The 13,734-nt window shown below is 35.9% G+C and overlaps 1 protein-coding gene across 15 annotated transcripts in view; it reads right to left on the bottom strand.

Annotated features, from left to right (window-relative positions):
- Nucleotides 1-13,734, bottom strand: part of SYNJ1 (synaptojanin 1) — a 68,757-nt gene that overhangs the window by 3,525 nt on the left and 51,498 nt on the right. For 3 of the 15 annotated variants that reach the window (XM_069785229.1, XM_069785238.1, XM_069785228.1), the window contains 5 exons: nucleotides 11,120-11,167; nucleotides 9,426-9,464; nucleotides 9,261-9,331; nucleotides 4,993-5,101; nucleotides 4,093-4,313 (listed from right to left, as the gene is read on the bottom strand). In XM_069785229.1, coding sequence (XP_069641330.1) covers nucleotides 4,093-4,313; nucleotides 4,993-5,101; nucleotides 9,261-9,331; nucleotides 9,426-9,464; nucleotides 11,120-11,167 — 488 coding nt within the window. Of the gene's footprint in view, nucleotides 1-1,725; nucleotides 1,750-4,092; nucleotides 4,314-4,992; nucleotides 5,102-9,260; nucleotides 9,332-9,425; nucleotides 9,465-11,119; nucleotides 11,168-13,734 lie in introns of all 15 variants that reach the window. The other 12 variants (XM_069785234.1, XM_069785240.1, XM_069785236.1 and 9 more) reach the window with 7 other exon arrangements.

Below are 13,734 nucleotides of genomic sequence, written 5' to 3'. Positions count from 1 at the left end.
TGGCAAATGATGCTGTATTCTAAACAAGTGATAACCCAGCACAAATATGAAATAAAAAGCTCTAGGTTTCATTGTTTGAGAGTTTATAACACTGATGTTACAGGCAATATTTAAGCATCACAATGAAAGGAAAAATTAGTGTTATTAGTATATGTACTTCAGACACTTCTATGTAGACATATGCATCTGTAGGCATCTCCAGTGCTTCTTGACATGTGAAGGTACAATCATCAGTTTGTAGTATTTTAAAATGGCAAGTTATCATTGTTTAGAATAATACCAAATGGAGAAGACAGTTTTCTCCACAGAACTACTCATCTTTTAAGAACAAAATATTCCTGTTTTTATAAATTTCTTCAAACAACAATGCAACTTTTATACCTTGTAACAACTGTCCAAAAAGGTAGAATATCTACCTTTGTTCAAGTCATCACACTGACAGAACAGAGTTTGGAGCTTCCCCTTAGTAAACGAATGCAAAGAATTAAGCTTCAGTTAAAACAGCTTCTGAGAATTCAAATTTCACAAACAAATTTGTCATTTTTACACATCGCCTTAATATACCCAAATACTTTGGATATTTAGCATGAAAATTCTGTTAACTAATGTTTTGTTGAACTAGGATGCTAGCTAAAACTATCAACTAAAATACAGTATTATTGTAGCCTAACCTCCATCTTTAAACATCTTGTTTTTACTGCATTTATTGTGAATAGTTTGAAGCATGTCTCCACATATCCACTGCCTAAGCAGCTACGCAGAATTAGTCTACAGGCTCTAGAGACTCTCAGGAATAATAAGAATAATGTAAGTTTTTCCCAATGTATCCAGCATAACAATTTCTTTTAAAAAAACTACAGTTGTAGCTTGAATTGGTTGGCAGGAGAAACGAAGTATGCTGGCAACAATGCATTTGCTTGTGGTGTTTCTTTTGAAACAACTATGTCAGTTACATGCATCCCTGGTACTACTACATCAGAGAGTTTCTAAAATAGGTGAGGCCTAATGTTATCAAACCATAAATACAGTAGTTCAATATTGGTATTTTTATATGTATGTAATAAGTGTTTTGGAAAAAAATATTAAAACAAAGGCATCAAGTAACTGAGGGGGAAAATGTGAAAAGTGGAACTGTAAGAAAGAATATAAATCAAATGCAGCTTGGCACCAGCTGGTTAAGTCCTCTGTTCATTAACCAAGTAATCAAAAAGTACAAGAGCTCAAAGAAACTATGAATCCCAATTGCTCTTTATTGTAAGTAAAAATTTCTTCTGAATAATTCTGGAACCAAATACCTTTAAAATTGTAACAAACAGTATATTTTACTTTGGATAATAGTTAAGTTCTCTGTTCTTTGAGAAATGTGAAATATGGGTTTTATTTAGAAAAAAACTTTAGCAGTGCAATTGCATCAGAATTTATTTCCAAACAGACTGAGAACAGGAGATTCAGCAGTGACTAAGCAACATATGTGAGGTTTCAATTCTTTCATAAAAGATGATGAAGCAAAGTATTTGCTATGGTGCTAATAAATACAGTTAACAGTATCAATTTTAATTGCATTATGAAAGGAATAAGCAAACTATGGTATGACATCAAGTCATTAATGCGGACAGGTGATTTTTAATGTGGATGAGACTGCAGATGTATGAAAACAAGATTCATACATCTTTTCTGCTTAAATAGATGGGAGACCACATATAAGATTGGTAAATAGTCAGATACCTGTTACCCTGATGGTTGCTCCTGCTTGTGAAAGAGAAACAGACATCAAAGGAAAGAAAATTAGGAAGAAAATCCAAGTAACAAAGCAACCTCATGTTAGAAATACTTTCTTCATAAAGCCGTTTTTGGAGATACATATACAATCCAAAAATATTATGCAGTATACTAGATTTTAAATTTCTGTTGTATTCTATTGTAAGACTTACAAGCTCTACCGTTGAGTCAAAAAACCCAGCTTAAGCCAATTCTAATATTATTTCCATACAGACATTCATTGTGCAGCTGATTGCACTATTTTTTGAAGACTGATTATAAGAATTTGACTATTGATGGTCTAATTCTAACCATCTATTAACATGAAAAGCACTGTAGCCCTCATTCTGGGAACTCTGTTGGTATACTCACTCACCTATAGTAATTGTTTTTCAAGATGAAAAAACCCATAAGACTTCTCATTCAATCAAAAAACAAAATCTCCTTAATTTACAATAAATAAAATCTATTTACAATAACTACTTCTCTTTTTTAATGTATTTCTTGGTAATCTGTAGAGCCTAGAATATTCACACTATATACAAGCAATTATTTTTGTAAGGAGAGATTTGGGTTCTTAAATAGCACAATCAAGCTTTGAATCAAAGGATGGGCTTGGAATCCACTACCTCTCAAAAGACTTTGTATTTATGTAAAGACCTTTTATCAGAAAACTTCACATTTACAAATGATAATCCAGAAATGAAATAAAAAAAACCCCAGAAATAAAAAAAACTAAGCTGAAGACAATAAATAAAGCTCAAAGTAGGCCTTCCTTGTGATTGCACCACCTGCATTAATCAAAGGAATCTGACTGCAGAGAAAATTATAGCTCCCTGAACTAGTCTTAAACTATCTAGTTTGGATATTGTTAACAATACAGCCACAGCATTACACAGCTCAAAAACCTGTTTACAGCATTCTTAAACATATTTTTGATTGCTGTGTATACACACAGATAAATGTAATTTTCATAATAATTTTGAAAGAACTGCTTGCACCTCTTTCACGAAATGATCAGTGGTAAAACTACATTTAGAAAGTGTGAGGCTTTCAAAAGTGACACAATGCAATCTGTTTCTATTCACAAAATTTGTACGTTCTCAAGTACCTTATGCCGCCATGTATATTCTCTGCTGGCATACTTTCTAACAAAGTACAAAAAGTCCTGATATTCTACCTGTATATTCAAAAATATCCTTTGTTTTTTGGCCTAAGTTCCGAAAATTAAAAAAAAGTTAACAGACAGAGATAGATGTTCAGCAGAAAGAAAAGAAGAGCATTTAAAGATTTTTCAATTAGAATTCAAAATCGGCTCACTGAGGACTGAATTTGGCTGCCTCATTGTGGTACAAAATAGGTATTAACTAACTGCTTTAGTGAAAATGGCCTTCAGATGTAGAGATAAGGTAAAATCTAAATACTGATGAAAACTTACATAGTCATAAATGTCCACAGCTGCATTTATGTTTTTAAAAAAATGAACACCAGAAAACAAACCCACAAATTTACTCTTGGTAAGAAGTGGGCAGAAATCCATCATCTTCAATAAATTTGTGCTTTTATTCAAGTAGTGTATTATCTGGCCTAGCACCTGATACTGTAAAAACTAACAGCACTGGCCTTTAGTGAAGAAATTTAGCCTTATGTATATATATAAACAACACTGAAAACCTATTTCTGCATATTCTAAACAGTAGTAGGAAACTATGGCTTTTCCTAGGAAAAGGTTGGGGTTTTTTAAATAACACTCTAAATGGTCCCACAGAACAGAATACTGAAGTTACTGTATTAAATTTTCAGATTATTTTGGTATGTTGCTATATTTTAATTGACACTGGGGAATAGGGAGAAATGTATTTCTGTTAAGTATCTATCAGTATCATCTTCCTGTAATGAATTATCATCAACATAAAGCACCACATCATGCAATCTATAAAGCTTACTTTATAATCAACACTTGTGTTAGCTAGCTACTATACAGTTTGTCATGCATGTGTCATTATAAAATTATATTTGTTAGACTGAGTATTTTTCCATACAAAGTTGTCAAATGAAAACATAAGTTTACGAACAAGCTGTCCATAAGTTGTATGTCTGTCATAAGAAGTCTTAAGTTAAATGTTTAGTATTTAAGATATTAATTATTCATGGACAATACATAAGCAATTAAGTATTATCCTACTAGAGCCTGATGATCTTTGAATCCAATCTTTTGACCTTTATGTTTGTTTGTTTGCTTGCTTTTGGAGTTCCTCATAAATCTACAGCATTCAGTACAAGCTGTGTTAATTTACATAATGAAAAAAACATATACAAGTTTTTTTAACTTACTTGCTGCTGTGAAGGAGCAGATTCAGAAGGCAAACTGTGAGATGATCGGCTACGAGGAGGTGGTTGTGGGGGTTCCAGACTTTGTGGGGCACTTGTCTGAGATGGATGTGATGCCACAGGTATCAGAGGCTCCTGCATCCTCAGCACAGGTGGTGGCTGAGTGGTGGACTGAGCAGGTCCAGCAGCCTGAGGCTTTAGTGGTTCAGGAAGCAACGGTGAGCCTGCAAGTATATTTGCAGTGTTTTTCATTGTAAAGAATTTTAATAGAAATATTAAGAATGGCATGAATGAGAACATGTGGCTGTGGAAGCACCAGACAGAACTGCAGAAGAAGGGGCTGTAGTAACAGCAGGTGTTGATGGCAACTAGATTATAAGTCATCAAAAGCTCAGCATTACTATAGATACAAAATAGAGAACCAGAAACCATGTCATTCTTAAACGTACTTCAGTTGTATTTAAAATTATTTTGAAAGTCACTATTATAAAATGCATATTTTTATATTAATACAATTTTAAAAATGCTTTAAGTTTAGGAAGTGGCTTTGGGAGTCAAACATAACTATTTCAAATATTATGATTACAGAGCAACCAGTGCAGAGAATGGTCCAGTGATCAATACATGATAGGACACACCAATGTGTGCAGACCAAAACACAGCAATCTGATCAAAGTTTCTCTTGACAGCATGAAATCTATGGGTCATCTGACTGTTGCCTATTATCTGATGAGGCTTTACAATACTTGTGGATGATTAACAGAAACTGCCAAATGTTACTATGTTTGAGAATCTTAATTTCTAGTGAAAAACGAAGACATCTGCTGAAAACAAAGCATTCAAACCATAGACAGTACCTCTTGACTGAATAGTGGCACCTACATTTAACTTCTAAAGACTTACCTCTTGGTGGTTCAGCTGGTTTGGTCTGAGTTTCAGGTGCTGGTCTTCCCCCAGAGGGACGGACATGGCTTTGTGGTGCACTAATAACTCCAGCTCGAGGTGGAACAGTCTGACATAATAATTGGTAAGAAGAAAGTATTTTAGTTCTACTTTGGATCTGTAGTCATCTTCTGCTAAATGATTCAGGATAATTAGGACTCTGTGAAGAATAAATTCTTTGGTAACAGTTGCTGAACTAATTTTTTATGGACATATAAAAGCAAAGAATATACTCTCAAAACATTATGAGGGTTCAATTCATAGCAAAGGATTTTTACAACAGTCTTCAACTTTATATAAATATTTACCTGTGCAACAATGTTAGAAACACCTACTGTTTTGTTAGTATTAATAAGTTAATTCTACCAAAGTCCGTGAATTGTTGAAAGCAACAAAAACAACAACAGTAACTACTTTATTTGGAGCTCTCGTAAGGATTCATTGATAACCCACCATCAACGCAGACTGTAGACACCATCTACCTTTTAGGCTATAAAAACAGCCTGCCGTTTGCAAACAGCAGTGTCCTGGTTTTGGCTGGGATAGAGTTAATTTTCTTTCTAGTAGCTGGTATAGTGTTATGTTTTGGATTCAGTATGAGAAGAATGTTGATAACACACTGATGTTTTCAGTTGTTGCTAAGTAGTACTTATAACAAGTCAAGTATTTTTCAGCTTCTCATGCCCAGCCAGCAAGAAGGCTGGAGGGGCACAAGAAGTTGGGAGGGGACACAGCCGGGACAGCTGACCCAAACTGGCCAAAGGAATATTCCATACCATGTGACATCATGTCTAGTATATAAACTGGGGGGAGTTGGCCTGGGGGGGGGATCGCTGCTCAGGAACTAACTGGGCATCAGTCAGCAAATGGTGAGCAATTGCATTGTGCATCACTTGTTTTGCATATTCCAATCCTTTTATAGTTATTGTAATTTAATTATTGTTGTTATTATTATTATCATTATTAGTTTCTTCCTTTCTGTTGTGTTAAACTGTTGTTATCTCAACCCACGAGTTTTACCTTTTTCCTTCCGATTCTCTCCCCCATCCCACTGGGTGGGAGGGAAGTGAGCGAGCAGCTGCGTGGTGCTTAGTTACCAGCTGGGGTTAAACCACGACAAGCAGCTACAATCAATTTTATATAGTAAAAGTCCAAGCTATGCATAAAAGACCATGGTTAGTTCTTTTCTCTGAAACTTATGTTTGCTAACTGTAAGGCAGTTACTCCTGTTCCTCAGCAAACAGTATTAATGAAACATATATTCTGCCTCATCTGAAGGCCGGAGTCTTCCCAAACTTGTTGGAATAGAAGTTAATAGGCTGGAAACAGAATTGCTCTCATAAAACAAAATTTAAAAGTCTACATCAGTATTTAAAAAGAAATGGGAAACTATTCCAGATTACAACTGAAGCAGAGTGAATTACAAACACCACACCTGAAAGCTGAATGTAAAGCATTATAATAAAAATGCCAGATTTCAGGGGGGGGAAAAAAAAAAGATCACGAGGCAAGATAGTTTGTAAGATTTGTTTCTTCTAAAATTTTGTGTACTTGGTATATTCTGACAAAATCTTAGTAACAGTGCATGTTCCAGAAATGGTTTTCAGAGCAAACCCTATTACACAACTCTCTACATAAACAAGAAAAGAAACTTCAGCACTACAAAACAAGTATCATCCTTGATCTTACTTTTACTAGGTGTATGTACTCTGCTTCAAAGACTTCATATAACATCTGATTCATTATGCTTGGCTGAGTCCATTTAACATCTTTCTAAATGCTTTAACCCACCTAACCTCTGAAATATCTGTTTTTCCTTTAATTGCCAAGATGCATTTTGTCATTTCTTTGAATATTCTGAAAGTAGCCAGAAGGATGATTGGATTGAATGCCAAAATGTATTATGGGGTGGGGGGGAAGGTTGGAAGAGAAAAGATACAGACAGGACCACTCAGTGAGAAGCAGCGCCCACTGTGGCTACTGTCCCTGGTCCTGAAATCCATGAAATGAAATGCTGCCCAAAAAACAACCTGAGAAAAAGGAAAGAAACAATGTCAGTTAGGAAATCCAAATAAGGGTTGAGCTAAGGCTTGAAAATCCAAGCACATCTTAGGAGATGTTTTTCCAAACCTTCTATTACATTTTTTGTTTGTTTTGTTGGCGGGGGGTGGGGGTGGGGGGATAGGGGGTGTTTGTTTTGGTTTGCTTGGGGGTTTTTTAAAGAAAATCTCAATGTCTGCAAAGGAAGAGATGCAGTAAGCTCTGTCTTATCAAATTATGCTGGCAATTGCAGCACTGTGGCTCTTTCTGGACACTGGCAAGCAGCTCTAACTAGTCCAGCCTGGGTTTTGAAAAGCACAGCACAAGAGAACAGTACTACATTTTTTTCTGTCTTAATAATATGAACAAAAATTCTTGCACTTATGCCTATTCCAAGATACTGGTGGAGTCTCTTATGTACACCAGATTTTTTAATTGAACTATTTTGATTTAGAAATGCAAATCCTGTGCTAGCTCCAGATTACAAAAAACAAAAACCAAAATCAGTGAGGCACATGGTGATAAATGAATACATTCTTTCCAGTGTACACCAAGTTTTCTTTATCCAAATTTCAGAAGAGGGCATTTTATATTTCTAGGAAAATAATAAAAAAGTGCAGAGATCAAGAACTGTTCACTGTGAGAATGAATCTCTTTGAGAAAAATGAATCTGCAAAAAGTGATTTCAGTGGTGGCCTTCAATAGTAGTTTTCAGTGGTTTCAATACTGTACAAGAGTACAACAGAAATGGCAATACCAGTAAGGTACAACTACTTTAACCTCTACAAGAACTTTATATCTCTGCACAGCTGGCAGCGTTCTTTTGTTTCTTTCTCATTTAAAAGCTGGAAAAGGACTCTACAACCTTTTATAAAACAAATTGATATTAAGTTAACTTAAACTCTTGTGGTTAGCTGCATCTTTATTTTAATGGCTTCTTCACACTCACTCTCTCCCTCATTCACAACAACTGGTCTATCACTTTACCTGAAAGAAAGATAAGGAATTAAAGAAGAGGTGCTGTATTTGTAGATAGGTCAAAAACCTCACCAGTATCTATCCCACTGACATTTATGCAAGCAGAATGCTTTTTAGCCTTACTAAAGACTCATATGCGTAATCTCCATCCTGTCAGTGTCGTTGTGAACATTATCCCAATGAGAAGAGCAAAATGCCTTAGAGAAGGAAAACAAAGTTCTCTAATGACCAAGAAACTGGAAAGAAAGAGCCAGCTTTTGCTGCTTTTTAGTCTATAAAACATCCAGGTATAAAGAGGTGTGATCTAAGTCAAAGAGCCTGGAACAGCCACAACAGAGGGAACAAAGTAAGCACAAATACTGTGGTTGATGTAGACATAGAAAGAAAAGCCCTTCATGCTGCTGCAAAAATTCTCTCTGAAATATGCTGCAAAGTCTAAAGAATTATCAACAAACAATACCATTTCTTAGTAATTCTTTAAGAAGACCTATAGCTATTAAAACACCTTCTCCTTCCCTAATGCAAGGCTCCTACTTGGTGCTGTTAAGAGAAATACGGCAGATGTCTTCCATCTCTTGACTTCTTGCTTGTAGTGAAGCATTCAAATGCCCATAAATCCTTCATTAACTTCCTTCAGTTCAGTTCCACAAATAAAAGAATGAAATGCAGAACTAACGTTTGTTGAATGTTTTGTTAATGTAGCTGAATGTTTCATTTTTACATGAAGATTTTTATCAAAATTAAGTTTTAAAACAAGGTACAAAATTCCGTTACACATCAAGTAATCAGCAATATAATACATCAACTGGCTATGTAATACATTAACTCCCTGCAAGCAGTTAACTGCCACCAGGATACACATTTCAGCACAGAAGAGAATACATTTTATCATACCAAATCAGCAACGTAGTCAACAGGAACATACAATACAAAGAATAACTTTGTACTTCGCAGTTATTTGAAAGTGGATGTAAAATGTGGTATTATTTGGGAGCCTATGAAGTGACTGCATAGAGTGCAAAACAATATGTATTCTGGAGTATTTTTAGTCAACAGAAAAGAAATGCTGAGGGAATTAACTCATATAAGATGTAAAATGACTAGTTAATTTTGCAGTTTTCTTACATCTGTTATGATTTACAAAACCCCACCACCAGCATAATAAACTGTAGAAACTTAGGAGGAAAATTATTTTAAGACAGAATACCTACTGGTCTGGTTGTACCATATCCAGCAGCTCCTGTGCTTGGAATTCCAGTTGAAGGTGGAGGCTGATTACGAACTGGAACAGATATTAGAGATCGCTGACTTAGAACATATTTCAAACCCCACTTCTTTCTGTATTATAATTAGTACAAAGCATGTATCTGTATTACCTAAGTTATCTTTTCTTTGTGTTCCAGGACTTTTTTGTGCTTTGAAGCATGGAAAAAAAATCAGATTATCTTTGTTAGATAAGCTACAAATGGGTATCATATGGCAACGGTACATTACCACTAATGGAAATGGGAGCAAAAAAACATTAGTGATTTTTTTTTAAAGTTGTTACATATTAAAGTCAGCTAAGCTGTTACTCTAGCACACTTTTATCCCATGTCACACGTGAAGTAATTTGACCCTTCTAATTACAAATGAAGTCAAATCACCTCCTATTTGTTGCAAGCTAAAGACGACCACTTGTACAGGTACCCTGTGTTCTCGATTGTGCTAGAAGAAGTTGTTTTCTTTCTTAGCATATTCTGCAAATGTTCTAACAGCAGTCTTTAAAACAAAAAGAACTTACGTAACATGCTGATTCAAAAAATCATGCGATCAGAAGAGTACATCTGTAATTATACAGGATTCAGCAATCTACAGGGTCTACACCAAAGTTCCTGAACCTACTCTCTTTGTTTATGGGATAAATATATTACAGCACCAACCTCAACATTTACATGCTGATGCTAATGACAACCTTGTATGCGACATTCAAGTTGTGAAGTGCAAGATATGAAAAAATTACCTTTACCTCAGACAAGAGCACAATTTCTAACAGGCAAAGAGGTTTAGGATTCTGGCTTGTGTTTCTGTTGCCTATTTCCCAGGAAGGTAAAATCACCATGTCAGTTACAGTAACTGGAAGGAATACTCTGTGGTACACAAGACAGTTTATCAAATCGGCTTCCAGTTGTCAGACAATCCTGCTTTCTTAGAACTGGTTAGAATGGGTTTCTGGGTACAGTTCTCAGTAATGCAACTCATACCCTGAGCAACCTGGCGCCAGTTTGCCCTACTTTGAGCAGGAGGTTGGACTAGATAACCACCAGAGGTGCCTTCTAACCTGAACTACTCTATGCATATAGTGATTTTGCCAATTTAGAAAAATGAACCATCAATATAGACAAAATTAATTGTAGGATACAGGAGGACATCTTGACGGTGACTATATTAGGACTTTTATTGCCATACCTATATTTGCTACAAAGGGACACATTCCTGAGGGGATAGGAAGAAACCCAGAACCATGTCTCTGCTCTCATGGCTAAACCAGGACCCCATTCAGCACTATACACACATACTCCAACTAGAATAATGCAAAAGAAATGCTTCTCGTAAATGTGTATCACATACATTTAGGTATCAGAATCAAAATACCTACACTGTGCTCTTTAGAAAGAGAAAAATATTACATTATAGGCTAAATTATTTAAATGGAAGTTTCTCTCCCTGAGATATATGAACATATGCAGTTCTTTAAGAAAAATTAGGCTTCCTAGATTCCTGATTTAGTTAAACGTTCAGTCAGCTACAGCTTCCTCTGAGAGTCAGGCTTGAAAGCATTCTTCTTGATTAGTGCACTCTAAATTTTCACTTTATTTTTCATAAATGAAGATTGCCTTCTATAACAATTCATACCATCACTGAAAAACAGGAAGCAACTTGGCTGTCTGGAAATGATGTTAAATAAAAGAAGAAAGATCCTACACAATAAACACCTTCATGAAACCACCTTTAGTGTCACAAGGGCAATAATATTACTCTGGTATTAAATTAGAAATCCATTTCTAGAATACAAAAATTGTTATGTTACCTTCTACTTCTCTCCTAGCTACCCCAGGACTGGGAGGAGCTCCAAGACCTTTTCAGAGAAAGAAGAGAAGCTGTACATTGCATAAGAAAAGCAGTAGATTGAGAAAGTAAAACCAGAAAGAACACTGCCACAAGACAGCTTTACATAATTTAAAAATGGCCTAGCTAGATTATAGTTACTTGTAGGAGATAACTGTTTGTAGCAGCATGGGGAAACCAGACTGATACAAATTAGAGATCAGCAAGTACGATCATGTTTAGAAACATGTATTATTTCAATTTTACATTACAGCTGAAAGCGAATTTCATTTCTTCAGTATTCATTCTCCACAAACTTTTGTAAATTCAGAATGATATTAAATGTCAGTCTTGAAACTCTTCTAAAGCAGAGCACATACCTATACTCAAAAACTTGAAAATAAACAGGTACATCAGTTATACCCTGCAACATTAAGTCTGCTTCCTGTCATGTAGGAGAATACTATGTAGTATGTTTCTGCCAAGACTACAATTGAATAAGCAATTTTATGGAAGAAATAAGTTTCCCACTTTATATAATGTACTGTATCCTACAGAATTGTATTAAGTTATCTCCGAGCAGCACTCTGTACTTGGGAAAGCTGTATCAACTGGTGCACAGTAGATGTTACAGTTCAGATTGAGAGAAAGAAGATTTTCAATCATGCATAACCATGCTGAATTATTTCTGCAATATGATCAAGCATATACTGGGTCCATAAAATTGTATGCTAAAAACATGGCAGGACATAAATAACACTAGATGGTATGCAAGGAGAAATCCTTAAGGCATGCGCACGGGAAAAAGTAACAGCAATATCTGGCAACTCTGGAGTGGCTCAAGTATAGAGGAAGGAAAGGGAGCCAGTGTTCAAGAAGCCTACCTTAAAAGCAACTTTTGCCTTAGCGATGACACAGCCTCATGCTTTCTCATCATGTGCCAATGTGTGGTATCTGCTCAGGAGCTCTCTATGATCTGGAAAGAGTGCTGTGAATTTTGTCAGATATGGGTGGAGGTGTCACTCAGAGTAGGAAGAGTGAAGGCTGCAGATGAGGCTGGTACGTGATTATCTCTAGAGATGTCAGATCTCTGGTTTTGCTGAACATCTGGTTCAAAGATGTTAAATACTAGCATATGTTATATATTCTGGGTGAGTTCCAGGCTCTGCCAATTAACATTAGATTTCCATTGCAAAAGTTTCTGACAGTGAACTTCTCTATGAGAGAAGCAGTACTGAGGAGAGGTGAACAGAGGGCGTTTGTAAGGAGGGTGCACACGAGGAGTGCACTGCCTGAGAACATTTCATTGCTTTCAGGTACTAGCTCTGCCCTTCTCCCGTGCAACCCAGAGGAACCCTGGGGGAGAAAAGAAAGTGGTAATCCATAGGCTATGAGAAGCCTACCTGCTAACCAGAGGAAAATAAATGGAGGTGGAGAGCAGACCAACGGAGTACAGGACACTCCTCTGAACTCTCTGTGGTTACAGAGACAAAAAGCTAACTGTTCATCTCAGAGTATTAATGGAAATGGACACAACAAAACCTCTCCAAGAGCAAGGAACTAGCCTACTCATTTCACAGATCTTCTGGACCTTCCCCTCCCAAAGCTCAACTCAGCCCATACTTTGAATAGGTATTTTCAGGATGCTCTTGTTAAGCAAATCTTATTTTATGCAATATGATTAATAAAGTCAACTCCTTTCAGGAGAAGGAAGGGGGAGAGCCTCTTTGACCACAGCACATAGACATATGTTGGTGCACCATACAGAGGAAGACTTCTGTGCACAAGGATTTTAAAAAGTTTTGCAAATTTAAAAATATTCATTATATGGGAGAGAAAGGGCATAAAGGTCAAATACCCTGAATTTCACTTAATAATCTTCAACAGTGATAAAGCAAAATTATGGTGCTGTGATAATGCTATCACAATTGGGATTATAGGAAGATTTTAATCTTAAGGACATGAAAAATGTACATCTGAACCTGAAACATATTTTTGGGTATAATTTTAAACTTTTGCTGTAGTCTGTATATAGCTTGAAATCTCTATTGCAGTTTGAAACAGTATTTTGCAAGTAAAGATATCACATACTTGTTTTAAATAGTATTTTAAGGAAAGAGGTTGGATTTACACAGAAACAACCTGTAGCTTATGCCCTGACATCTTTCAGACAGAACTGCATGTTTTGCAAAGATTACATTTGCACATTAGCTTAATTGAAAATAAAGCAACCTCAACTTCTCATAATGTAAAACGTGCGTATATGTGCACATGTGCGCGCGCATGTGTATATATATACACGAAATCTAGGCCGTCTGCCTACATTTGAACAATGCATTTACTGTTTTAGCATTCAGGCTTCTTGTTTCCTCCACTACTGAACATTCCTTCTTCAGCAAGAAAAGAAGAAAGGTGCTCTTCCCCATATTTAAAAAAACCCCAAACAACCAAAACAAAAAAAAAAAAACTTTTTCAAAGTGACAGCCATATCCTAATGCACCCAAACAACCTGAACTCTGCTCTAGGAAAAAAAAAAAGGGGCAAAAAAAAAAAGCTACAGGGGAAAAATAAAGATGTTGAATGTTTCTCGCAAGGCTA

This window comes from Haliaeetus albicilla, chromosome 6, assembly GCF_947461875.1.
Source record: "Haliaeetus albicilla chromosome 6, bHalAlb1.1, whole genome shotgun sequence".
Lineage (NCBI taxonomy): Eukaryota > Metazoa > Chordata > Aves > Accipitriformes > Accipitridae > Haliaeetus > Haliaeetus albicilla.
This window is presented reverse-complemented; position numbering and strand designations above follow the sequence as displayed.